General features: G+C 42.3%; 1 protein-coding gene across 2 annotated transcripts in view; it reads right to left on the bottom strand.

The window, feature by feature from the left end:
• Positions 1 to 25324, bottom strand: part of sulf2a (sulfatase 2a) — a 45386-nt gene that overhangs the window by 11228 nt on the left and 8834 nt on the right. For both annotated transcript variants that reach the window (XM_079578253.1, XM_079578252.1), the window contains exons 2-4: positions 1209 to 1452; positions 245 to 484; positions 11 to 162 (exon numbers count right to left, since the gene is read on the bottom strand). In XM_079578253.1, the coding sequence (XP_079434379.1) occupies positions 11 to 162; positions 245 to 484; positions 1209 to 1404 (588 nt within the window). In that variant the 5' untranslated portion in view covers positions 1405 to 1452. The remainder of the gene's footprint in view (positions 1 to 10; positions 163 to 244; positions 485 to 1208; positions 1453 to 25324) is intronic.

Below are 25324 nucleotides of genomic sequence, written 5' to 3' on the forward strand. Positions count from 1 at the left end.
CTGCACACACCCTGGCATAGTTACTGCTGTGCTTCTCTCTCACTCCATTGCGGCAGAGGGTGTAGTTGTAGAAGCGCGAGTTTTTCACCAGTGCAACCCATTCCCTCCATCCCGGGGGCACATAAGAGCCGTTATATTCGTTGAGATATTTTCCAAAAAAAGCTGTGGATCAAAAGGGAGAAGCATGTTGGGATTCTCAAGCTGCAGCAAAAATAGTGAATCCTCAGTTCGTGTTTGTTCTCACCTGTCCTGTAGCCGGAGTTGTTGAGGTGCACGGCAAAGGTGTGTGGCTCGTGGTGGGCCTGCCAGGACGGGGACGAACAGTTCTCGTTGTTGGTATATGTGTGGTGATTGTGCACGTACTTCCCGGTGAGGATGGAGGAGCGGGATGGGCAACACATCGGAGTGGTGGAAAAGGCGTTTGTGAAGTGGGTGCCGCCCTTCTCCATAACGTTGCGTGTCTTGTTCATGGCCTGCATTGAGCCTTACAAAAACATAAAGGAGAAGAAAGTCTGAATGCCCAGGAGGGTGACAGTGTGAAAGAGGATGTGGAACTGAACCCAAAGATGAAGTGAAAGATGCACAGGGGACGTTAAACACAAGCAAGAGTGAAAATTTATGAATATACTGCACAAAGTCGTAAGTGCAACAGCTATTCAGCAGACGTAAAAGTAACTCTGAACTCCAGCGTCATGAAAGCCTTTCACACTGATGGTGATTGTTTGGGGAAACAGATGCTTGACCATAAAATCTTTCTTTTCAAAAGGAGTCTTCTCACTGGTGATCGCATGAGGACAAAGGTTGTCACAGAGGCCATTATGCAGCCACTTCAACCCAACACACCGCCAAAGGACTTAAGCGGATAGGGAGATGGCCAGGGTTTGGCACCCGCACAATAGGAGCCAAAGACTGCTCCCATTTTCTGCCAGCATTGGAGGAGCTGGCAAGTGCGCACATGACTTTGAGTGGGCCAGTTGTCCTGGTGCCAGAAGGCAGCATTAGGCCAACTTTCCCTTGCTGTTGGTCAAATTAAATGGTTTGAATATCCAGATGAGATGGAAACAGCAAAATATCACATTTCTTATTATCTAATAAAAAAAGTATTCATATTATTTTATATATTTACAAATAAAAATACCAAAATATTTACTGTTATTCACTAAAGAACCACAGGTGAATAAAACAATATAAACAAATAAAAATCTTACCCAGTTCAATGTCCTGGTCATCTGTGAGGATGAGGATGATGTTGGGTCGAATATTGCGAAAATGCCGGTCTCTCTGTAAGCGGGACCTTAGGCGATAACCCGACAGGTATCCAGAGCTTTCGGCTGCAGGAAGAATTCCCAACAAAACAAGGCTCAGGACCAGGAGGAGAGGCGGAAAACACCCCCGCCCCGCCATGTCTGTGTCCAGCAGTCACCTCTGCAGCCCCACTGTCTCGCACTTATCCTGAGAGAAAAAGCATAGAAGAGGATAATAAGGAGAATGTCCACACTTTGACAACACACACACACATTCGTACAAAACAGCTCAGTGAAAAACAGCAGATGCGAGCCTTGCACAGCCATTACAGGTTGCTCTTCCGTACAAATGCACCCGTTTGGGCTGAGCTCAGCTCGTTAATCAATCATTAATGATGCATTAGAGCGGTGTCATTGGCTGTGTGTAATGATCTCTGGTGATGAGCACATGGCTGCAAGGTTGGGGCTAATGGGCCTGGGCCGGGGGCCAGCTCAGACCTCACCCCCCTGAGAGGCTTAAGGGATATGAGGGGGTGGGCTGTTTGAGGGGGGTCGAGGTGAAGGACAGAGGCTGAGGAAGAGAGAGAACAGAATCAGAGACAGGGTCATCAGGGAGCTCGCCCACAGGAAACACAAGCGAGCTCAGGTCAGAGACGTACAACCAAAGCTCTGCCACAGAACGACCTGTAAACTCAGGCATTTCACAGCAACCTCATCACTGCCTAATAGAGAAACAAGATGGGAAGAACAAGACTAGCTTTTGCTAAGCCTAACAAACCAATAATTTAACAAGCACCAATTAAACCAATTAGATTTTTATCTTGATTAATCTCTACTGTAATTTTTTTTCAGCCTTTTCTCCCTCATTAATACTTTCCACCCTGTACGCAGCACAGCTCAGCCTCCCCCAGAAACACACTTAATTTAGACTTCAGCTGTCAACAAGATGTGGAAACACAAAAAATAACTGTGTACACAACATCAAAAAGCAAACACTGCGAGAGTAATGAGATCTGAGTCTAGCCTAGGTGTCTGCAAGAGTCCTGTTCCGCCTGGTGGGTAAAGCATGAAGTTTTGATACATATCTGATACATATTTAATAACTGAATGAAACTTGAATGATTAGCAACGGGCGGCAAATGCATTCTTCAATACACGCCGGTGGCTAAGGAAAAGCAGTCGTCTTGCGTATTTTAATCATGACACATAATCAAAGAGCTAACACACCCCAGCGAGCATCATAAACAGTTTGCAGGCAGCCGCAGAAGTGTGCCCACAGAGATATCTCAGTGCAGAGGAGGGGGCTGCTGATGCCTTTATTAGGGAGCTGACAGGAGATGTGTGGCCTCAGCCGTACCCCGTGACTACCCCCTCTGCTGACATTTCTCATTAAGTCAATTATAGTGCAATACAAAATACACACCGAGTGAGAGGGGAACGTGGCAGCTCATCAATGCACTGTACACGGAACAATACTGTATTTAACCACTCTGTGACCACACAGCTTGAAATATGAGAAAAGTTGCCATTTTAGAGCCCATGACAGAAGCCAGTAGCACTATTTAAAGGCATAGGCCACCGTTTTTTTAAACAATATGTTTTTTTATAAGATATGTTCTTACCTAACCTTAGTCGAGTTAATATATACCCGTCTGGTCTTTGTCCGTGCGCTCTGTCACGCAAACGGAGCACATACGCAGCCTCTCCCACATGTCATATAGCTCCAAAAAAGCTCACGATAGAAGCTACCAAGCTCTTCCACGTGTTCCCTATCTAAATAAAGTTACGTGAAGTGTTTTCATGCGAAGTATATTTACACAGAAATGTAACATGTCGATTTTATAAGCAGATAAAAAGGGGTACTATATTGTGAGGCGTAATGATACGAGGAGCACAGCGTGGTAGCTTCTATCGTGAGCTTTTTTTGGAGCTATATGACATGTGGGAGAGGCTGCGTATGTGCTCCGTTTGCCTGACAGAGCGCACGGACAAAGACCAGACGGGGATATATTAACTCGACTAAGGTTAGGCAAGAACATATCTTAGTATGTAAAAACGGTGGCCTATTCCTTTAATTGCCTGGTTAAATAGTGCCATAAAGGAAAATGACACGGTACCTGTGGTAATTAGAAACAGGGCACACACTTCCCTTATTTCTTTGCCATATTATTAATTATAACCCTCACCAAGTATGAAGATGTTTAATTACCAGGAAACATGAATTTTCTAACCAACACTATGGAAACGGTTTCCCTGCTACCCCTCCAGTTGCCGCGCCATTTGAATTATTTTAACATTACCATACTATTACGGCGCCGTTGAATTAGCGCGACCCAGAAACCGTTTCACCTGACACAGCAGACGAGTGGATATGCGCCTAATTAGTTATGGCATAAAGTCAGTGACGGATCCAAAACAACGACGCCAGCTGCGGTGAACCCAACATGAGCTCGCAGCAAATTTTAATGGCCCACTTTACCTCCTCATTTGCTTGTTTTGTTAAATTAATCGGACAATTCTCTCTCAGACGGCGGCAGTCAGACCTGTTTGCCTCACAACAAAGGCCAAGTCTGCAAGCTTCCCCTCTATGTAATAGCGCTTTATACTATATCCTATAAAGTGTTTACTGCTCCCCCCAAAAAGCACAGAGCTACAAGCCAGGCATTTGGCAGCTTATCAATTTATAAACAGTTCAGATTTATTTCAAACTGGGAATCAATTCAGAGTGATAAAAAAGGCCCAGATGGTGTTCAAAAGCAAGAACAAAATCTACTCTCCTCCACCTTGGCTCGGTAGCAACTGGTTTATTAATCGCACACCAATCCAGGCTCGACATGTGTGCTGCTTTGAAGCCGGCTTGCTAATAGATTGTGTTCTACAAGAAGCTGTCAATATAGTTCAGTTTAACATTTTGAAAAGAAAACGCACATGGGTCACTGTAAAATTTAGCAAGAACAACTGAACCACCGTCCAAATGCTTTTATTCACATGTTTGTTTGTTTTTGTTTATTCATTTAACAGGGACAGAGCAACCGCGTATTGTTAGGAGGGAAAATGTGGTTGCAAGCCTGTAAACCAATCATTATGTGCCAGCAGCACTACAGTGTCTGAAGAGAAAATACTGCATTCCAAATCAAATATTTATGAGTATAATTTTAAGATATTTCGCTACTAAGCTCCGACTGTACTGTTTACCCGCTAAACATGAAAATATATTAAAATTGCAGAGCGCTTGACTCTTAAGATGAATATTTCATTTAAAGAAGTGGTGTCTGCGAAGGCTTGAGCAGAACTAACTGTAAAACTTGTGAATGTTGGATCAGGACAAGTGAAGTCGAAGTGAACTAAAATGAACTCTTTCACTCCTGCGCTCATTAGGACCTCTGCCGATCGCACACGCCCACCCGTGTCCAGCCTCCTCTGCCCCTGTGAACGTACACACAGATTGTGGTGATGCACAGACACGCGCTCATGTGCACGCCGGCAGCTGTGTTCGCTCGGTTCACATGCTCGCTGGCCCCCCCTGCATGAGCCCTGACCCTCGGTGCTGCGGCTGTTTCAAATTGTCCTTGCTTCTTTTTCTCTGTCTCGCTTTCGCCCCTGCTGGGGGGGATTAAAACGAGACACAAGCGGCACGGCCAGCCAAAAGGACAAACGTGCTGGAAGCGAGACATTTATTTCACCCGTTGTGAGGATGTGTAGTCCAGTGCATAAAACTGCTTTAAGAATGCATTGGGAATAGACAATAGTTTGTGTTCATTACATTCTAGTCATAAGTTTAGAAAAAAGCAAAAGAGCTTCAATGGACAAATCACTGTTTTTTAAAGGAACAGGCTACTGTTTTTACATACTTAGATATGTTCTTACCTTAGCTTAGACGAGTTGGGAGCACTTTAGGAGCACTTCGACTTTACTGCACGGATGTCGAAGTGCTCCTAAGGTGTTATTATGCCTCACAATATAGTACCCCTTTTTATCCGCTTAGAAAATCGACATTTTGTGTAACCAGACTAGACTTGGATCATGTAACTTTTCACAAAACTGTATTTAAATTGTTTAAACTTCTGTGCTGGGAGAGGCTAAATGCTAGCAACGTCTTTGGTCTTCTTTGCATGACTGAGTGCACGCACAAAGACCAGACAGTTACGCATCAACTCATCTAAGTAAGGTAAGAACATATCTCAGTATGGAAAAACGGACCAGAAAATAACCAGAAAATCTGTAAATGTTGAACCTCATCATCAATTGTTATTGATACACCTTTTTTAATGCAAGATTTCACCACTGTCCATTTGCACTGGCATTTAACATGTCAAAGCATCTGCACATAAAAAGGTGAATTCCATCATGCGCCTCAGCCCTGTAGTCCACCTTTATGTAAACTATAGGCACTTTACAAAATTGTGAAACGCAACCTATTAAATGCTGGTGGTTTGCGGTGTTGTGTTTGATGCTTGTTTACTTGCGCAGAAAGCTGATGTGGTCAAAGCCTGTCAGGAGTGAACAGAATAGTTATTTATAGATGCCATTTACAAGAACCACCAGCTCAATCTTCCCCACACATCTATCAATAGCTTCGTATGCAAATAAAGGCTTATTGACATGCTACGGCCGTGGATATTTCCTGACATTACTCCCCTGGGGCCGCCTCCTTTCCACAGATACTGAGGACTAATTGGATTTGGGGGCTTTTATCTGCTCTAACTGACACATACAGTTCTTTCTTCACACTTCCCTCCTGCTTTCATCCCCCTGTATTGTTTATCTCTCTGGGTGGCAGATGCTACATAAAAAGGCAGAGCTAAAAGGCACAGGAAACCGCAGCGTCCAAACACACACAAGCAATTAGACTTTCAGTGTGGAAGGAAAACACAGAGATGGGGCGGTTAGAAAAATAAGGATTTTAGTCAAGGTACTCTGCATCCAACAGTTTTACCAGAGAGACAGCTTATTATCAATCCTTTTCTCTTTTGTTTGGATACAATTATTCCCTTATAATAACATCTATGGATCCCAAAGGCGCAATCCAAGACTCAACATCCACACGACTGTGATATCAGGTGACAGTTAGCACATTCACACCCAGCTTGGCTCTATTACACAGTAACACTCGCCATCTCAGTCCTGAATGCTAGCTGTGATCTCAACTTATGTGGATGATGCCACACTCTCACTGGGGAAGTCAAACTGGCTGCACGATTATACTTCAGGATCCAAAGAACATTGATAAAAGTGTGGTGGCTGTAATGAAAGACTAAAAGCAGTAAGTAACTCATGCCCCTAGAGGCCATAAGCGCCACAGCAGGTGTCGTAGTATGTTGCGAGATATTTTTTTTTCACTTAAACTTGGCTGTAAATACTGTTTAAGTGGCGCTAGCCCGCAGTTAGCTTTGCCCGTTAGCCTGTTAGCTTCTTCTTCGTGATTCCAGTAGTGTGTATTGTGCCTCCGGGTTGGAGCAGGGAAAGCTGCAAGTGTGGTTTTCTGGCCAGAGACACCCCCCTGGTGACCTCCCAATCATCCCATTAACACTTGTATTACCCCCAGAGCCACTAAGGAAAGGATTTATTAAGTTAAACAAGTTACTAGTACTGCTTTAATGCTGCACCTGCAAGTCACAAAGACTCACCTTTCTCCAGTAAAGTTTTGATTCATTTAATTTATGTAAATGATAAATAAATGATAAACTATATTTCAATTTCAATGTATTATTGGAAAACCCCTTGAGATGACACATCTCGTTTGCAAGGGGTACCAAAACATAAAACAAATACAACATATAATTTCACAAACAAATAAGACAACACATAAAATAATACACATAATACAGAGAAACAAAAAAGACAAACACTAAACACAGGACAATCTTGCTCACACACACCTCCCAGTCATCTAAAAATAGAACTACAAGCAGTGTTGGGGAGTAACTAAGTACATGTATCTAGAATACTCATTTTCAGTAACTGGTAAAGTTATGTTTTCATTTGAGAGTAATAGCCACTTACCAAATATCAAGGAAACACACCTCTCATTAAATTCTAGCTCCATATTGCCCAACAGTATACACCATATCTATACACAAATATAATGACAATCAATTTTATAGTATTCAAAAAGTATTCAAAGTATTCAGAATACAGCACTCAGGAGACAAAGCAATGGAATATGTCACCAAATGCATTTTAAGGCAAGTATTCTGTATTTAGTAACTTAACACAATTTCCAAGTATTCTCCCCAACACTGACTACATGTACATGGTATTATGTTACAAACAATATGGTGTGGGTCACGTCTTTCAGCTGTTTACGGATTATAAAACAAGGTTGAATTAGAAATCGAGGCTTGCATTTTATAATCAGATTTTGTTTGCAATTACCTAAAATATAGGTCTCCAACCTGTTTTTCTTTTACCTCATGAAGAAGTACTACATAATAAAAGCGGAGAGCTACTTGGAGGCTTTTGTTTAAGTATGCATCTTACTTAAGGTTCAGCCAGTTAGCAAGATGAAATTTCAACTCAATTAAAGAAAATCGACTTGAGTTCCTTCCCTCTAATGAACTTCATTTATCACCTCATGCTTGTACATTATGTTCAACATATTAAGAGCAAATGTTATGGTACCAAGCCCTGTGTGTGTTGCTGCTGTGGGCGTGGCTCCTCTATCTGCTGCAGGTCCCTGGTTTGTCAGACACCAGAGTCCAATCCACCTGCTCCGATGTTTTAACATGGGCTCAATGCCACTTCTCTGTCAGTCAGTCATAGTGAGAAGAGGTCCTTTAAAAGAGCTGTATGTGTTTCTATAGTCGACGAGAGAAATCTACTTGTTTGTAGACACTTGTGGGGAAAAAAGAGACTAGTGCAACATATCTGCTAATATTACATACATTACTGAGTCACTCTGCTCCCTGAAGAGAGTGAAACGTGCTTATAAATTCAACCCCGCCACGAATAGAGATGTCAGAAATATGTTAGGAACCACAACTAACATTTCAAACTTGAAAACAAGAAAGATGATTTATTTATTTACTATTCCATAATTATTTTTGCATGTGCTTTGCCAGATCCTCATGTTTTCCTACCACCTGCTGAAGCTGGACCCATTTCATGTGGTGTATGCATACTGAACTATATTGTGGTAGCACCACCACGAGATCGACGCCCTTTTGTTTTTGTTTAAAAACAACACAATGTCATTGCATCGCATTGTTGATTGCACAAATAGAAGTACCAATAATCCAGGACTTAAATTTTATAACATACAGGCAGGTGTGCGCCCTTTTCAAAAGAATAGACGACACTTATGGTTGTGTGTGTCAAACCAGAGACAAAAGGTCCGAAGAGATCAAGAATGCACCCGCACCCTGATTGGGATCTGCTGAATCCAGACACGGCGAGGAAAATACATGTTTTTTGCACTTCTGCAGCGACACAGTCGAGTCTGACACCTGACAGTAAACTTTGTTGGGATGAGATGAGCTGATCAAGAGCTGATAAAGGGAAACTATCCACAGGATCCTGCTTCAATCTGAGTAAGGGAACGCTGTCTGTCACCAACACACTATCAACACGCAAAAAATGAGACACAATTTCTCTCTCTCTTGCGTCAATGACCTTGTGTCTTGTTTTATTTATGATAAATGAATAAATCACATGTTTAAAGCGCTGCATGGTTTGAGAAAAGCATTTGAAGTGCCGTGACGCACTGTGTGTTGACATGCACATGGACCCGTTGGCCTTTAGATTTATCTTGTAAATAGTAATGCAGGGTTCGTTTCGAACGCTGGTTCGGACATTTTATGCAGGTGAGAAAACAAACAAATCCTGGTGGGGATCAAAGAACCAGACCGAGACCCACTTTCTCCAAGTGGTCTCGGTCCGCTTCCAAACAGACTCTGGTGCGGTGCGCTTCAGGTGTGAATACAAACCACTGTTGATCCGAAACAACTGCAGGATACATGCGCCTTTTTGGGCTTAACAAGCCACCGTAGAGAGGCAAATTATCCCTTCGGCTGGATGCTACAAACAATGAGCCATGGACAGACCTGGAGCAACGAGGCGACACTGTGCCTCCTGCATATTTGGGCAGATGCATTAACCCAACTGCTAGAAAAGACTCACAAAAGTCCGTTCGTGTTCAGCATATTTAGCAAGAAAATGAAGGAGAGGGGCTTCGAGCGGTCTCCTGAACAGCTGCGTCAAAGTGGAAAAAACTTTGCCAAACTTAAATGAAAGTACGAGACGCATTAAAGAAGAGTGGAGGAACAAGACCAATAGTTTGACGCGTGGACATAATACAAGCAAACAGCTCAGCAAACGACCCTTCAACCGCAGAAAACACCTCTTCCACCAGCTACTCCGGTGAAGCTGAGGTTAATGGTAGGTGGTTTAGTCTCTAACGTTCCTTTTATTATCATAGTAAGTGTCAAATATTATTTTTAATTTAATTTCTTGTGGTCATTGCTGTCCAATGGGAGCGTCGATCGTCACACACGCATATGTGTTATATAGTTACACTTGCAAACATAACAGTCCGATTTGGGTCTGGACCAAACAAGCAGACCAAAGGACTTTTCTGGTCTGAATACATCCTAATGTTTACTCCAGTTTGAAGGACATTTACATCGCTAACGTTGGCCTGCATTGTTGAAGAGCTAAATGTTCACCTGTAGCTATTTAAAGTGAGATTCCTTATATATCTCACTTCAGTTAGCATCCTCAGATGACCTATTTGACCTATTTTCGAGCCTTGACAGCGGTTCATTCATTGCCATTATTCGACCCATGTAAACAACTGACATCTCGTATACATGACTGATGAATGGATAGCAGCACCTAGTGTGCACACGCACATGAGTGTCTGATGTTTGTCAGCATTGAAATCTGTCTATACTGACTGCTCTGGTAGCTTGGCATTCAGAATTACACCCCTTTGTATATTTTAAACACGGGGATATCAGTCTGGCAGGACACCCACGTTGGCCGCCGCTGCCAAACTCAAATGGATCCATGCAATCAGATTTGTTAATTATTATTTCCAATGATTCAATCGTTGGTAAGTGATCAAAAACACATTGACAGTAGGTGAGTGAGTTTTGTGATTTAATAGCCTGTTCGAATATTAACACAGAACTGCTAAAAACACAGCTGATTGCCCTTCACTGATTGGTTTACTCCACTTCCTGTTTGCTTGCGTATATTCTGCTCAGGAAATGCAGTTGATGCCGACTCTACCGTAACTAGACCGGCTTGTCCTTCACAGATCGAAGATCCCGGGTTCAATCCCCGGGTAGGCCCTTTCTGTGTAGAATTTTTATGTTCTCCCCATGTTTGCGTAGGTTTACTCCTAGTACAGTACTCCGGTTTCCCCTACCACTAAAAACCTACAACATCACCGCCTGTACCTACTGTATTTCTTATTCGCTACATACTTGCTGTTTACTTTTTAAGCCCACTCACCTCTCAGGCCACAACAAAAATGCTAAATGAAACGGAATACACTGCTGTGTCCGCTTTCTATATTCAGTCTCCACTATTCAAAGTTCTCTCAACTATAGGAATATTCTATGCAAGATGTGTAGTTTCAGTGGAGAGGGCTAGTTTTCCCCCACCTCAGCTCTTTGCACTAAGTGAACCGCCAACGACAATGCTGATTCAGCAGGATAAGACGAAATGAAAGTGGATTTTTTTTTTCTTTTGCCATTTAGACAGAAGCTCAGGACAACATGAGTAAATATAACTCTCAGCAAAACTCATTATAGGCTTGGGGCTGGTGAGGAAGCGCCAGGGAAGGGGCCGTAAGAATATTAGATCATAGGGAATTAGCCGCTGAAAGCATGTCGGAGCAACCAGGATCATCTGAGGTGATACTAATACTGAGTGATCCCTGGAAGTCCGTACGTGGGGAGAAGTTTTGCTCTTCCACTGTCATTGGCTTGTTAAGGGGCTCCAGAAGATAGCAGCCACGCATCACCTGATAAAAACTTAATGCCTGCCATGTTTTATTGATAAGACTGAATTATAAATGGTGTGACAACAGGGCAGGCGATGTCACCGAATGGGCATGATGCTAAGAGAGATGTTACACTGGCTGGCTACATACCAATGTCCTTCAACACTTAGCAGATAGGATTGAGAGGAGGGCTTGATAAATCTTCCAAAGACTTCGCTGATGTACTTTTCTCCCTATAAATAAAACACATTGGGATTTGAAACAGGCGCAGTCTGATTCATCCAATCTGCAGCCCCATGAGAAGAGGTACACACACACGCAGAATATGCAAAAGCAAGGCAAAAAACAGGCATTTATTACATATTGAAGAAGGCCGAGTACACTTGCAATTTAATCAGCTAAGTCTGGTAATGCATATGAAATATGGAAGCGAAAGCCCACAAGCTCTTCTATCTCGAATGCGGTGAGACGGAGTGAGAACCTCCAGGCAAACTCAGAACAGAACAAAGCCCCTATTGCAGAAGGATTTTTCCCAAACACAAACTGGGCTCAGACCAAGGCAGCCATATGAAACACAACAGAATAAAACAGAATACTCAAGCAGATATCTCCGCTTGTGTTTTACCCAGCCACACAATTCTCTCTATCTTATATTGAGGAAGTGTTGGGGATAGCATAAATATTCTACCAGTGGCTGGATGTGGCTCGCTGCAACACTATCAAGTCAATCCGTTCGGTCATAATTGAGGCTGGCAGGGCTGTGCTAATGTGTGACTCTGTTCCCATTGGCCTGCCTCGCACAGAATGGACTGTGCACAATCTCCAAGGACCCTTGAATTTACCAACAAAAGTCGCCATTCACATGCTAATTATGCAGCGGCAAGCATTTATGTCAGACGAACTTTCTCCAGCAGCAGTGAGCACGTTGAAGGCATGTGTCACTGCAGTTCAACACTGTATGGAATGCTTTTTACATGTTAATAGGAAGCCATCGCGTTTGCCTCTATCATTCAGTGTTTGTAAGTCTCTGCTTCAGCACCAGGATTTTAGTAACAGCAAAATAATTGACCCGCTCACAAAATGCTTTTGCAGGTATATTCAGATTCAAAGGAAATGCACAGTTTATTATATAACTTTCTTTTGCTCACTGCAAGAATTACTGATCCGATGAATTAAGCTTGTTTTTTTGTATCTAATGCTTGTACATGAAACTAATAGTAGGTGTTAGAGAATTAATTAACAATGGTGTTCGAGAGGATAGATGAAAAATAGGCAGCAGTCTGGATGTCTTATACAGGAGAAGTTTTTTCACCATCGGTGCGGGACCCGGAGACATGAACTCGAGACATTGCGCTAGTCCTACCATTCAAATGTGTCTATGCTTCCACAGAAAAGGGATAAATGCATCTCAGAGCGTCATACTGATATGCAAACAAACATTCAGTGGCTGAGAGTGACGCCTGAGCACCAGTCAAGGCTATGACAGAGATGGTACGACTTTACAGCTTGACCCAGTATGATAAATAGCGATTTAATGTTATCCTCTAACAGTAGGCACAGGGGCACAGAACTGATTAGAAACTAAGCTGCTCAAGTTTTGAGAAAAATCTACTTGCGATTTTAAATAGATTTGCAATTCATAATTAAAAAATAAGAGTCAGTTCATTGTGTACAGCACATGTACAGCATTAACATTCGACAAACAATTGAAATATTGACAAAACTAAGATTAGCCACTTACTACGGGATGTTATATCATGTGCATATTCTCTGCATTTCTGAACACGTTTGTACAGGTTTTAAAACATAATAAGACCATGAGGATACAGATGTTTGCAAAATATATTACCCCCCCCTCACCCCACTCATATCTCTGCATTGGAATGAGTTCCAGACTTCAAAACTGGACACGCAGACTCACCACACAGACAAAATCACATCCTGAAATGGCAACAACATAACCACAGCGTAGCTTGTATTACTTCCATTTTTAAAAGAGGGTACTCATGAAGACTGGTTATGACCTGGTCTTCTTGTCAAATGTATGTGATTGCACTGTCCAGTCAGTGATCACGACTGTTAGGACACATGGAAGGGAGTCAATAAAGGGATGAAAATCTACAGTGGAGTATCTCTTTTAATTAGCTTGATACTGTCAACATAGACCCAAAAGTGCGTCTAATGACTCAAAAATAGAAGTGTGCTCGCGGCGAAGCTCACTTTTTTTTTATTTTTGCAAATATGAAGACTTTAATAAAACACATTTCAATCGGCAAGACTTTGAAGAAACTACTTACGTTGTTCTTTGATCATATTTACTCTAGAACAAGTTAAAAAAAGCAGCAAAGGGTTTTCGGCACAACACCGGTATTAACCTATAAATCTATAATTCGGGCTGTCACGATAATTACTATATCGACTTATCGTGCAATAAAAAATAGATAAAATATACATTTGTGGGCTCAATATTTATCGTCTGTACATTTATTAGCATTTCCACCCCATTTTTTTCTTTGTAAAACTTTGATTTCTAAGGGAAGCTAATGGAGTTACATTATATTCCATGTTTTTTGCAGCCTGTGTGGTATTTTAGGATATGATTATGAACTTTTAGAACAAAGTTTAACTGTCATTTTTAGGCCTGAGAGTTAACAGTATCTAGTATCGTTAGAGTCAATAATATCGTTTATCGCGATACTTTCCTGTCTCAATACATCGAGCTTCAAATTTGTTATTGTGACTGGACTATCTATAATGGACCTTAATGACGACAAAACATCAGCTCTTTTCACCGGTCACAATGCTACGTCTCTAAATTTGTATAGTCCTGGGATAAAACCCTCAAAGTGCGGGGGACTCTTGAGACGCTTTGTGTTTTCAGATGGTGCCTTCACATTCTTGCGACAAATGTGCTTTTACTTGCTAATAACCAACTTTAATAGTTGGGAATGACGAGAGATAATGCCCGGGCTGATCCCATTCACGAGGAAGATTTAATTTAGATTTCCCCCAGGTTGTGATAAGCCCGACGCACTGCGGAGATCTCCGGATGACAGTGAGGATGTTGGCAGCTTTTTTCTGTTTGAATACGCACACACAAAAGGCTAGTAGTTAAACTTTTAAAATGAGAAAATGAGATTCCTCCTGCAATCAAGACGCTCAACAGTGTAATAACTTATTGTTGTTCAGTTAACAATGGCGCGTCTGCTGTAATGACCCGAATAGCGCATTGCTCACGATTTGTACAATGTTCTGTTGTAACCTTTACCATGTGGAATATGCTGGCGAGGCTGTGAATGAAGGTAATTTTAGTACTTATCACATCGTTAATCCTGCAGTGAGTCTGCTGCTCTGAGAGAAAGGGCGAGACACTGGTGTTTCCTGGCTGTGAACACAACACAGTTTCGGCAGGAAAGAACACTTCTTATATTAGCAATACTACTCAAAATTCATGTCTACAATTCATAGGGAAAAAGAAACAAGAACCCATTGGACAAAGCCACTATCAGTAGCCAAAGCATTGGCTCCAAGCACCTTTGGAGCATAACATGGAATAACTAAGTACATTTTTCAGAGCTTGTTTAAAGTCTGGTGTCTGGTTCTGCAGAAAAAAGGAGAAAAAAGGAGGAGATAGATAGTTAATCCCTAAATTTAGACAGGGACTCAATCTAACTAAGTGTTACACTTTCAGTAATATTCATTTATTTAAAGAGAATAGGAAAAAAAAATTACTAATAATAATTAGTTAGCAACAATAAAACAAGACTATATATATATCAACTATTATAAACTGCTGACATTTCATACAAATGCAACTGATTTCACTATGCTGAGGTGAGACATCATAACTCTAATCCTGCCCAGACAGTTCCTTGTTAAATCTATTTGCCTGTGCTATAAATAGATACTATATTCACAGAAAAAGTGATATAGGAAATTTGTGCTCCTGCCTCTCCATCGCCCTGAGCCGCCATTATGCTTTCACTGGTGTCAACATGAGAGATGGAGAGGCTGCAGGACTGGTAGGATGATTGTAAGCTAAACAAAAGGCATGTTCAGATTGGGGAACAAAGCACACTGACTCCCTCTGCCAGGGTCTGCATGTTTGCTATCAATGTACACACCAGACAGCCAGTTTATCACTTCCAACACTCCACCCCAAGCACAAAAAAGCCCAAGCAAGAGTCTCTAATAGTTTACTAATTATCTATGTGTAGGACTGAACAGCCTTGCATTCTGGAATTGTTTGGCTTAGCGCTCAGGGACATCATGCAGCAACTGTCTGCTGTTTTGTCTGGTTCAGGTTTAACAAACTAACTGTGAGGATGCTCCTCATAATGAGTTTGGATGGGAGCCACCGTACAAATAAGTGGTTTAAAAACTGCAACAAGGCTGATTGATGACTGAATTTACTGCTGCTGTCTGGAAACAAATTTCACTTTTATTCACACTTGCTTTCTCTGCTTGCCGTTTCCAGGAGCAACTCTAAGGTATGTGTGGAAAGCACGGTGGTCTGCAGGCTTTAGAGGGCTTCAGGCAGGGTCCACCAAAGGGTCAAGGCATTTCCCCCTCCTCTGCATCTCCGTCATATGCTCCAACAGAAGCCAGGGAGAACATGGAGGTGTGAGAGACAACAAAACAGAGAGCCCATTGTCGCCCACTCGGGTTCGACCCCCACTGTCCCAACTTTGGGTTTTAGGACCCAGAGAATGAGCCGCTGTCAATGGTGTTTTGTAAATACGTGGCTGTTTTCACTTCGGATGGGTTTATTCAGATGTCACAGGAAAATGTGGCTGCTTGGCAGTCCACGGGTGTCCCTGCCTTTCCTGTTCTATTGAGCCCTGTATGGGAAAGCCATTAGTAGAGCGCCACAAAGAGCGGCCCAAACGCCAGCTCCTTTGAGACAGGGGTTGACAGCTAAAACAAGTGAGCTAGCTGGTGGACAGGGCAGCCTGCTGAGTGATGGCTGTTTCTTATTGGCACTTATTGACCAGAGGCAAAGCCCCCCTACAGTGTCTCTCATCTAAAGTTAAATGGATTACAGCAGAATCAGCCGGGGCCAATTGTCTGCGTGACCTAACTACCTCTATGAGACCTGCGCGCCATTGAGTGGCTTCTGACATTGGGGCTTTGCAATAAAAGTCAAAACCTCTCATTTACAAAGGAGGTTACAATCATTATGCATAGAAGTCTAAACACAGGTTAGACCCACCTCTGTCGACTGGACGCACAAAGTTCAGTACAAAATGTTCAAGATAAACACAGCATATTAACGTTGATGAAAATGCATGTGAATGTTTTGTATGTGTTACTGTGTAAAGGTTTTTTTCCTCTCAGAGCATTTCTTTAAGGTTATTTCACAATCTGTTCAGGTTAATTATTACATATAGCTCCTTTAAGCTGTGATTGGTTGTGTTTTAATTACATGCCATTCTTCTTCCTTCATCAAATTAGCTTGTGCAGTGGGGACAGCTCCTAATAGCCCTGGCTTAATGATGATTACAGACAATATTGGTTTCAACTTTCAGTAAACAACTGCTACGGCCTGCTTTATAAATTACACAGCCACAGATTAATCAATAGAGCTCTGTAAGTTACTGTTCCAAGTGATCACTCAATGGCCAGGATTCTAAACACAGCTAATAAACAAGGGCCCTAGACCATTTAAAGAGGATTCTGCAGAGAGATGCTGGATGGTTGCGTGGTGGGGGTGTGATGCCCTTCTTATCTGGTGTTACGGATACCTTTGGGAATTGAAGAGACGATGACCACTTTTCTCCCCTTCAAATGGCCGTCCTAAACCCCCACATCGGCTTGATGGCTTTCTTGAGGTCCTATTGTTGGAGGATTACTGGGGGTTATGGGATGCACACACAATGATCCCTGCACATCAGAACTGCACAGGGAGTTGAGACTGCAAGACCCCTGCCCAAGGAGAAGAATCACACAGGCTCTTTATACACAGGGTCTTTTAAACAAGCATCTCTCACAAGTCAGAAATGACAACACATGGCTTTCAGTCACTTTTGGGTTCTCAGCAGGAATCTCCGGCTGCTCGTCAAAATGCACTGCATTTTGGGGTATACCACTGAAAAGTTAGGCCACTATTTTTTGATATTTTCACAGTAATTCTCAAAATCAACAACATGTACAATAAATGTTAGCATGATTATTTCAAGTTTACTGTCGGCATCAACTAGTCTGTATGCAAATATCGTTATTTGAAGGGAGAGGACAGACTGGATGCAAAGAAAACATACATTTCTTCCCTCCACAAAGAACAGAAGTGCATGAACCACCCACAACAAACAAACAGGTGTTTGGTGAAACCACAAACACACATCCACATCCTGCACACTGTCAGCTCATCTCCTCCTCTAACGGTCGGTGTCTCACTCCAGTACGTCCACGGGACAGCTGCCCAGACAGCCCATCTGTCTGTCCTGACCTGTGTTTGGGACCATAGGGGGAGCCTAAGTGGCGCATGAAGGGGGTCTCTGGCATGTTGCCCGCTCGGTAATGACAGTTAAGCTGGCAGCGGCTTGCCTAACAGCTCTGCAGCTCCCTGTGTGCTGCTACAATATTGATATTGTATCGGGTTGCAAAGGGCTTGGCAGCCTTTTAATGAGAGCTCAGATTGATCAAGCGGCCGTGCCTCTCGCTTTACAGTGCATGATGCTTATTGGCTGTCCCTGCAGGCCTGACCCCCTGATCTATGACCACTGAGCACAGGGACAAACAGCCTCATGTCTACATTAGATAAACTCACACACTATATTTCACACAGCTCTCTAACAACTGTAACCGGCTGCTGCTGAAGCTTTGCTCGGTCTTTGTCTCCTCAAAGCTATTTGTGTTACATCAATAAGTGATAAAAGAATCTTACAATTTCTGTAAATGTCAAGCTGGTCGTACAAAGAACTACAATGACATTTTGTGAACTTCTATGGAAACATTAAAAAGAGAAACATTATCCATTATTATTACGACACAAATGTTTCAAGGCACACAGTGCTACACTACTTTTTTAAATTGGGACGGGGGGGGCAACCAACCGAGTATGAACTGAACTATTTTCTCAAACAAGTAACAGCAACACTAATACACAACAGTAAGAAAATATATTTTTTTAGCCCACACCTTCTCAGAAGCCTTGTGACTCATCCTCCCATGGACAAAACAGTGGACAAACCTACACACACATTCCACATTTGTGTCTCAATAAATGCACATTCTCTGCTGAACTCGAGCCAGTGGGGAGTTGAGCAACGTGTTCCATCAATATAAATTGAAATTGGCTTAACATTCACAATTTCATGAAATAAATGCAATCGTTTAAACAATGCTCTCAATTTTATACCATTAAACAATAATACAGTTTCAACAATTATCGCACATAAATGACACTGCAGCACCCTAAAACCTCAGTTAACATAATCTTCTGTTGCAGCCAATCAATTCTATATTTTATATCCGCACCAACAAAGGCCATGTGATCGCTGGGAGCTCGTAGGAAGAGCAGCCCTTTTTGAAATATGTACATTAACACTTTACTCTTAGCCTGCATGTGCCTTAAAATATTACATAAGTGAAAACCGTAAAAGGTCAAGTCTTTCATGAATTATTTTGCCAACACAAGCTACTGACTCATCCGCTGTTCTCAATAATATTATCTCTGCATCCTGTAAGTCGAAGCTAAGGTTGCTACTTACTAATTATGTAAAATACCGGATTTCATTAAATGTCATCATCCCGTAAATTCGCCACGTTTACAATTGGTGCCCACACACAAAAGTATGAAATTATTATCTTCATACTACAAAGAGTCTGTCGGTTTCATGGTTGTCATGCAATAACAATGTGGACTAATTATGCGATATGCTTCACACGATACACCTTTGTATTTGTTGGGCCACTGAGGAACAATTGTAGGATGGGTTAAAGCAGTACTAAGTAACTCATGCCCCTAGAGGCCATAAGCTCCACTGCAGGTGTCATAGCATGTTGCGTTTTTTTACTCATTAATTGTTTGTGAGAGTAAATACTACACTAACAGAAAAGACAACGGGAGAGAGGGATATTGTACATCCAATTGCACAATGGAGATCATTTTTTTCACTCAAATTGTCTGTAAATACTGTTTAAGTGGCGCTAGCTCGCAGTTAGCTTTGCCCGCTAGCATGTTAGCTTCTGCGTGATTCCATTAGTGTGTATTGGTGGCTCCAACCCGGTGGCAGCAAAGTTGCAATTGTGGTTTTCTGGCCGGAGACACCGGGGGAGATGAAAGACCCCCCATTCATCCCATTAACACTTGTATCACCCCCCGAGGGACTACGGAAAGGATTTATTAAGGTAAACAAGTTACATAGTACTGCTTTAACACACAGAGGGCTGCACTTCAGGCATTGACAAGGATTTTAAATATGATTGTACTTGCTGATTTGAGTCTTTGACAGGTTTTCGTGAAATCAAAACAGCAACATAAAAAGAGTCTATGGACAATGGCTGACCGCACAAACCATCCATCTTCACCCAGCCTATGTAAACTATGGCCCTGTCAAGGTCACAGCAGCCATCCTCGGACCCTCCTCTGTCCTATTAGTCCTCCATTAGACTCCTGTCAGTGAGGCAGCCAGCTGTCCACTTCACTCTTTTTGGCTTGTTGCAGCTCATGACCTCCTCCTCCCATAGCCTCAGCCAACGGACCCCGACTCCGCACACCCCCCCCGCCGCCACTGCACCCCCCCGGGATTTACAGCAACGGAGTAACAAGATGGAGCCCAAATTGAAACCTCCGCTCAGTGCTCAGGGGTGAGGACATTGTGATTACTTTCACTGGCCTTTAGTCTCCTGGCTGTCAGGAGACGGCTCCTCAGCGGTGCAGCCGATTGGTCACAGTGAGATGTGAAAATATGACCAGCAAATACACTGAAACGGCACAGGAAAATTACAGACATTCATCCTGCAGCAATACACCTGTTATTTACAGAAAATTAGAAAGGAGAGGAACTGGGAGAGAAGATGTGGGATTGGTTTTCGGCACCAAAAATATTACATGAGCAAAATTTAATTGTTGTTTTCATTAGGGCTGCAACTAATGACTATTAGTCTTCGAGTTAGTGTTGGTATTCATTTAGTGAAGTATTTCCAACTATTATTTGTATTGTGTATTTGAGGTGACGTTTAACCCAAATATAAGTAAAAAATATTGCAGACTTGTTAGAGATTACTTACTTATTAATTAGCAATGAGTATAGTGTCTGTTTCATGTAATGACAGAGCACTCTTAAGAGCCTATATGTATATGAACTAGATAAAGTTATTAGTTACTAAGTTAGTTGGGCAACTATGTTAACCCTGATCTAGTCATAATTAATACAAATAATTGTTGCAGCCCTAGTTTTTATTTGTACTTATGGTTATAGTTTAAACCAGACTTAAAAATCAAAGATCCCATCTCACCGGCTTTACAACAGCCAAAAGATGACATATATTTTAGTCTTAACATTTAAATACCAAGATATACAATTATAATGTACAGTAGTAAACACGACTTGTGTGAGTAAAATTTCCTCACCTTGTTTATGTGTAAAACCCAAGGCTACAATATGTGGAGTGTTTGTTTTTCCTACATTGCACCTGTTGCCATTTTTAATCCAGCATTGTACCTAATTTTCCCACCTGAAGCTCAAATTACCTTGTTATCCTTTCTTTTCCCTTTACAAAATGTCACAGACACCCGCTGACACGACGCCCACCTGCTTCCTGCCCTTGTTTGCAATAAAGCAGGAATTAGCCAGCTCAAGTTCATCACCCCGATGTTGTCATTAGTGCTGTGTCGAAGCACTGACTCGTCACCATTTCACTAATAGAGCAATTAGTCGGACAGCGGCCGCCTCTCTGACCTCGCCTTCCTGTCGGCGCAGGATGGGCTGTAAACCATCGGATGAGACGGGACGGAGGCTTTTTGAGGGTGGGGGATTCGGCAGCAAGTGTAACCTTTCGCACGGGCAGCTCTGAGTGAAAAGGTCAATCAGATTCATGAGAAAAGCACGGTGGATGAATGCCCGGCTTCAATGAGTATCAAAGCAAAGACATGTAAAAGCTTTCATTTGTGTCAGCGCAAAAAGCATTAAACAAATAGGATACCAATTCAAGGGCGTGTGGAGAAACAAGAATCTGCAATATCTGTCAAAGCAAGAGCGAAAGGTTGTCTTCTACCCCCCCTCCCTCTTTTCGGTTTGGAAAAAGGCTGTCGGCAAACAATGAGGTGTTTTGACATGAATCTCCGCCAGCTGTCCTCATTTTCTCATTGTGCGGTCATCATGATGTCCTCACTGTCGTCCCGTGTTGGGTAAGCCACTTGTTAAATGCGACTGTGATTAAAAGCTATTACAGCAATTATGCTAACGGCAGAAGAGACGGACATCGCAGACGAGGGCCATTTGCAGCATTCAGCTGAAGCCTCTTTTCAGCACCGTCGCCCTGGATAGCTTTGCTTTGCTGAGTGGTTATGCAAGTGGTTCGTATTTTTCTCCAGTAAAAAAAACACACTGAATGTTTTGGTGTGTTTTTTTTGGAGGGGGGGCTTTTGGAAATATTAGAGCAGAGAGATGACACACAGTGAGAATGAAGTGCTTGGGTGCCATTACTACAAAGCTTCTTCTTCTGAATGCTGGGAAGCCGCTGTGTGTGGCACTGTAAGGTTGGCACACTCACTGGGGGCTTTTTTGGGGCGCTGTCCTGAACATGAGGCAGCCTGCCCAATGTTGACAAAGCCTAGGATCGCCTGCTGTCAGCCTATTCTGTGTGCACCCGGCGGAAAGAATCAATTAGGCCATGCTCACAACAGAGTACTTTAATATTTGACTTTTAATCAGTGGCCCGAGAGCGAGGCGGGCAGCGAGGCAATCCGGCAGTTTCCATCTTGCTGATGTGGAAAATAAGGGTCAGGAAAATGCTCCCGCGGCTATAGAAAGTGCATCACACAGACCCAGGGTGGATGCAAGAGTGAGTCCAGCAGAAAGCATCGCCGACAACAGGCTAATCCACTACTACACTCTTGAAATAAGAAATGTTCCTTTGTTGCTTAGTCAAAAGGTATCAAAAGCACCTTACACAACTGAAAAAAAAAGAAAATGAGAAAAGTCTGACAACAGTGAGTTCCTCCCCAGTGTGTGCAAGAGGCCGGTGAAATGAGAGAAGAGGACTGAAATGATGAAGTCCTCTCTGAGCAAATGAACTGTGCCTTTGAAGAGTTGCTCTATAAAGTATGTGGTGTTATTGTATGCAGCCAAAGGGTCCCGCTGTCAGCGTGGAGAGGGGAAGAAAGAGAGAGGTGAGCACTGTCCTCGTGCTGGGTTTGAAGTGGAGATCAGGCCTCAAACAGAATCGCTTACCAAAGGCACATCACTCACCTGTCTGCTCCTGCTTATGTCATACAGACAAGATGGGAAAATCAAAGTTCAACTCTTTCAAACCTCCAGTGAGTACGAAGCAGTTTTCTTACACTCATCATAAACTACCGCGATCATGCACACCCTGAGTGACAGAACGCTTGTTCATCAAAAGAGGGAGCTGATTACGGCGGAGCATAATGGTGTGTTTGTAGGTGATAATGCATGAGCAGTGCACAGCTGGCTGCAGTACATGCCCACATGTGCAATGGTGGTGTTTATCTGCTGCTACCCAACTGTTCACACAAATGGCTCTGATCTTTACAGCATCCTGGCAATCACAGCCAAAACCAGCTGACAAACAATGTGTCCGGCCAATATCTTTGAAAGGCTTCTTTTAAAAAACAAGTCTATTTTAGAAATTGTCAAAATCATTCGTTTACAGTTTTAAACAGGCTTTGTGTCTTTAGGTCCGCTTGTTTAAGAATAACATTGAGCTGGTTTATAGCACAGAGCCAGGGGGTGTAAGGCAGATTTTTTAGCGTATGATTTCATAACACTCCGTCTTTGTTGCCCACTTATTAATTCTGCACAGTCTTTGCTTCAGACCTACCTCACTCCCAGCGAATGCAGCATTCATTTTGCTCTCCTCTCTTTATTCTTAATTAGCATACGGAGCGTTGGCTGCTGATGGGGCATCCGCAGCGGCCACCAAACAGGAGCAACACCAACAGCACTCTTTGATCATAGATTCCAACTTGGCAGAGACAATGAAAAACACTATCTTTTTGAAAGAAGTAAAATATTAATGATGAAATAGCAGACGAACTGAGGTATTGTGCTTTCCTGCATCGCCTCTGAAGGTGACAATCCAATCTCTTCTGGCAAATAAAGAGTTGACATTAATAGTAGCCCAGCGATGTTTGTTTCCCCCAATGCTGTGTCGAATCCATGGTAACGGGAACTATAATCACAGCCTGCTTATTTCTGCGAAGAACATAGTAATGACACCCAGCGAGTGCTAGAAAATAGATCTACTACACACAGCCATTGTGATTAGACTACACCAAACAAATGACAATACACACACAGAGAAATTGAAACAAAAAACTGATTGCCGAAAACAAGCTCTTCTTGAAGAAATGCTTGTGTGCAGGCGTGATGTGAAGGTTTGTCTTCTGAATCAGCGATGACTAGTCTTACCTTAATACATAAGTCGTCTATGGTGTTCTCTTCCACATAAACTGGCCTCTCACAAATAAGACTGCATGATGGGCAAGAGCTTGGAACGTTTGCAACACAGACAGAACATGACGGCCTCCTCACACGTTTTAATATTCAGCGTGAGTTTGACCAAGTGTGTAGGTCTCTATCGGACAACATTAAAAATCATTGTCATTCCTTCAATTGTGCGGCGTGAAGCCACTAATGGGACCACGGATTGTCAGCGCGAACTCTAAATGCATTTGATTAATTACGTAAAAGGAAGGACACCGTAAATCCAGGGCATTTCGACTTCAGACTGAAAATAGGAGTACAAAGCGTTCTCATTTTGAACAATTATCTTGCTGCCTTCAGGATATTTAGAGGCCGCGGTAATGTGTTTTTTGTTTGCTATGTAAGTGGTGCCCTATTTCAGTATGGCAAGGGAGGAGATTTTTGTGTAACATTTTTAAGGAGGTGTCAAAAGCAGTGCAAGTTCAGTGACTATTTCCATAATATTCCCACAATTTGCTTTCACATTTCTCACCACTTACAGCTGCCTTGTTTTGACACGTATTCTGACTCAGGTAGCTGATTCCATAGGGGCTTGTTTGTTGCCATACGTGACTTTTATTTTTAGAATATATTGCAAATATATTCTAAACAGAAAAGTTTGTATCTGTATAAAGAACATTTCATAAAGCTAATACCTGTCTTTCGCATTGATTGGTGGAACCAGTGCTTATAAAGGTTCGATGTACTGTTCTTAGATTACTCGCTGGTACTCTGTATGTTGTATCGTTCACCTAACCTCGCCTTATTGCCTTCAGTTGCCATTCTTATACAGTCTTAATTTTTATATACTGCTCACCGAAATTTAATAAATAATGATAATAAAGCATTGGTTTTATATAGCGCTTTTCCGGACACTCAAAGACGCTTTACATTGCACTATTCATTCACCCCATACTTTGTGGTAGTAAGCTACTATTGTAGCCACAGCTGCCCTGGGGTAGACTGACAGAAGCGAGACAAGCAGTCTGCGCCATCGGCCCCTCCGACCACCACCAACCACTCACTCACTCACTACATTCGCTAGGCTTCCTGGTGTTACTAAATGGTCTCCCATCCAAGTACTGACCAGGCCCTTCCCTGCTTAGCTTCCAAGGTCTGACAGGATTGGGCATCGCAAAGGCGGTATGACCACAAATTTGACTAAAACGAAATAAAAAGTAATTAATATTAATAATAATAGTTTTCGATACCGATAAACCTGAATGATGTTTTTTAGCAACAGAAGGGCGGAAAGGGCACTTTCTACGTTTTTCTTACCCCCGCATTTTTTTACACATTTTTCCCCCCAAACATTCCATTTTTTTCCATACTCTTTCCCTGCATTTCCCCACACTTTCCCCCCATTTTTAATTTTTTTTTTTTTTTTTACCCTAATTTGCCCCAAATTTTCCATTTTTTTTCAACATTATTTCAATTTTTTTTTTCAAAATGTTTACGCAATTATTCCCAAATGTACC

Source organism: Gobius niger (genome assembly GCF_951799975.1).
Source record: "Gobius niger genome assembly, chromosome: 20".
NCBI classification, from domain to species: domain Eukaryota; kingdom Metazoa; phylum Chordata; class Actinopteri; order Gobiiformes; family Gobiidae; genus Gobius; species Gobius niger.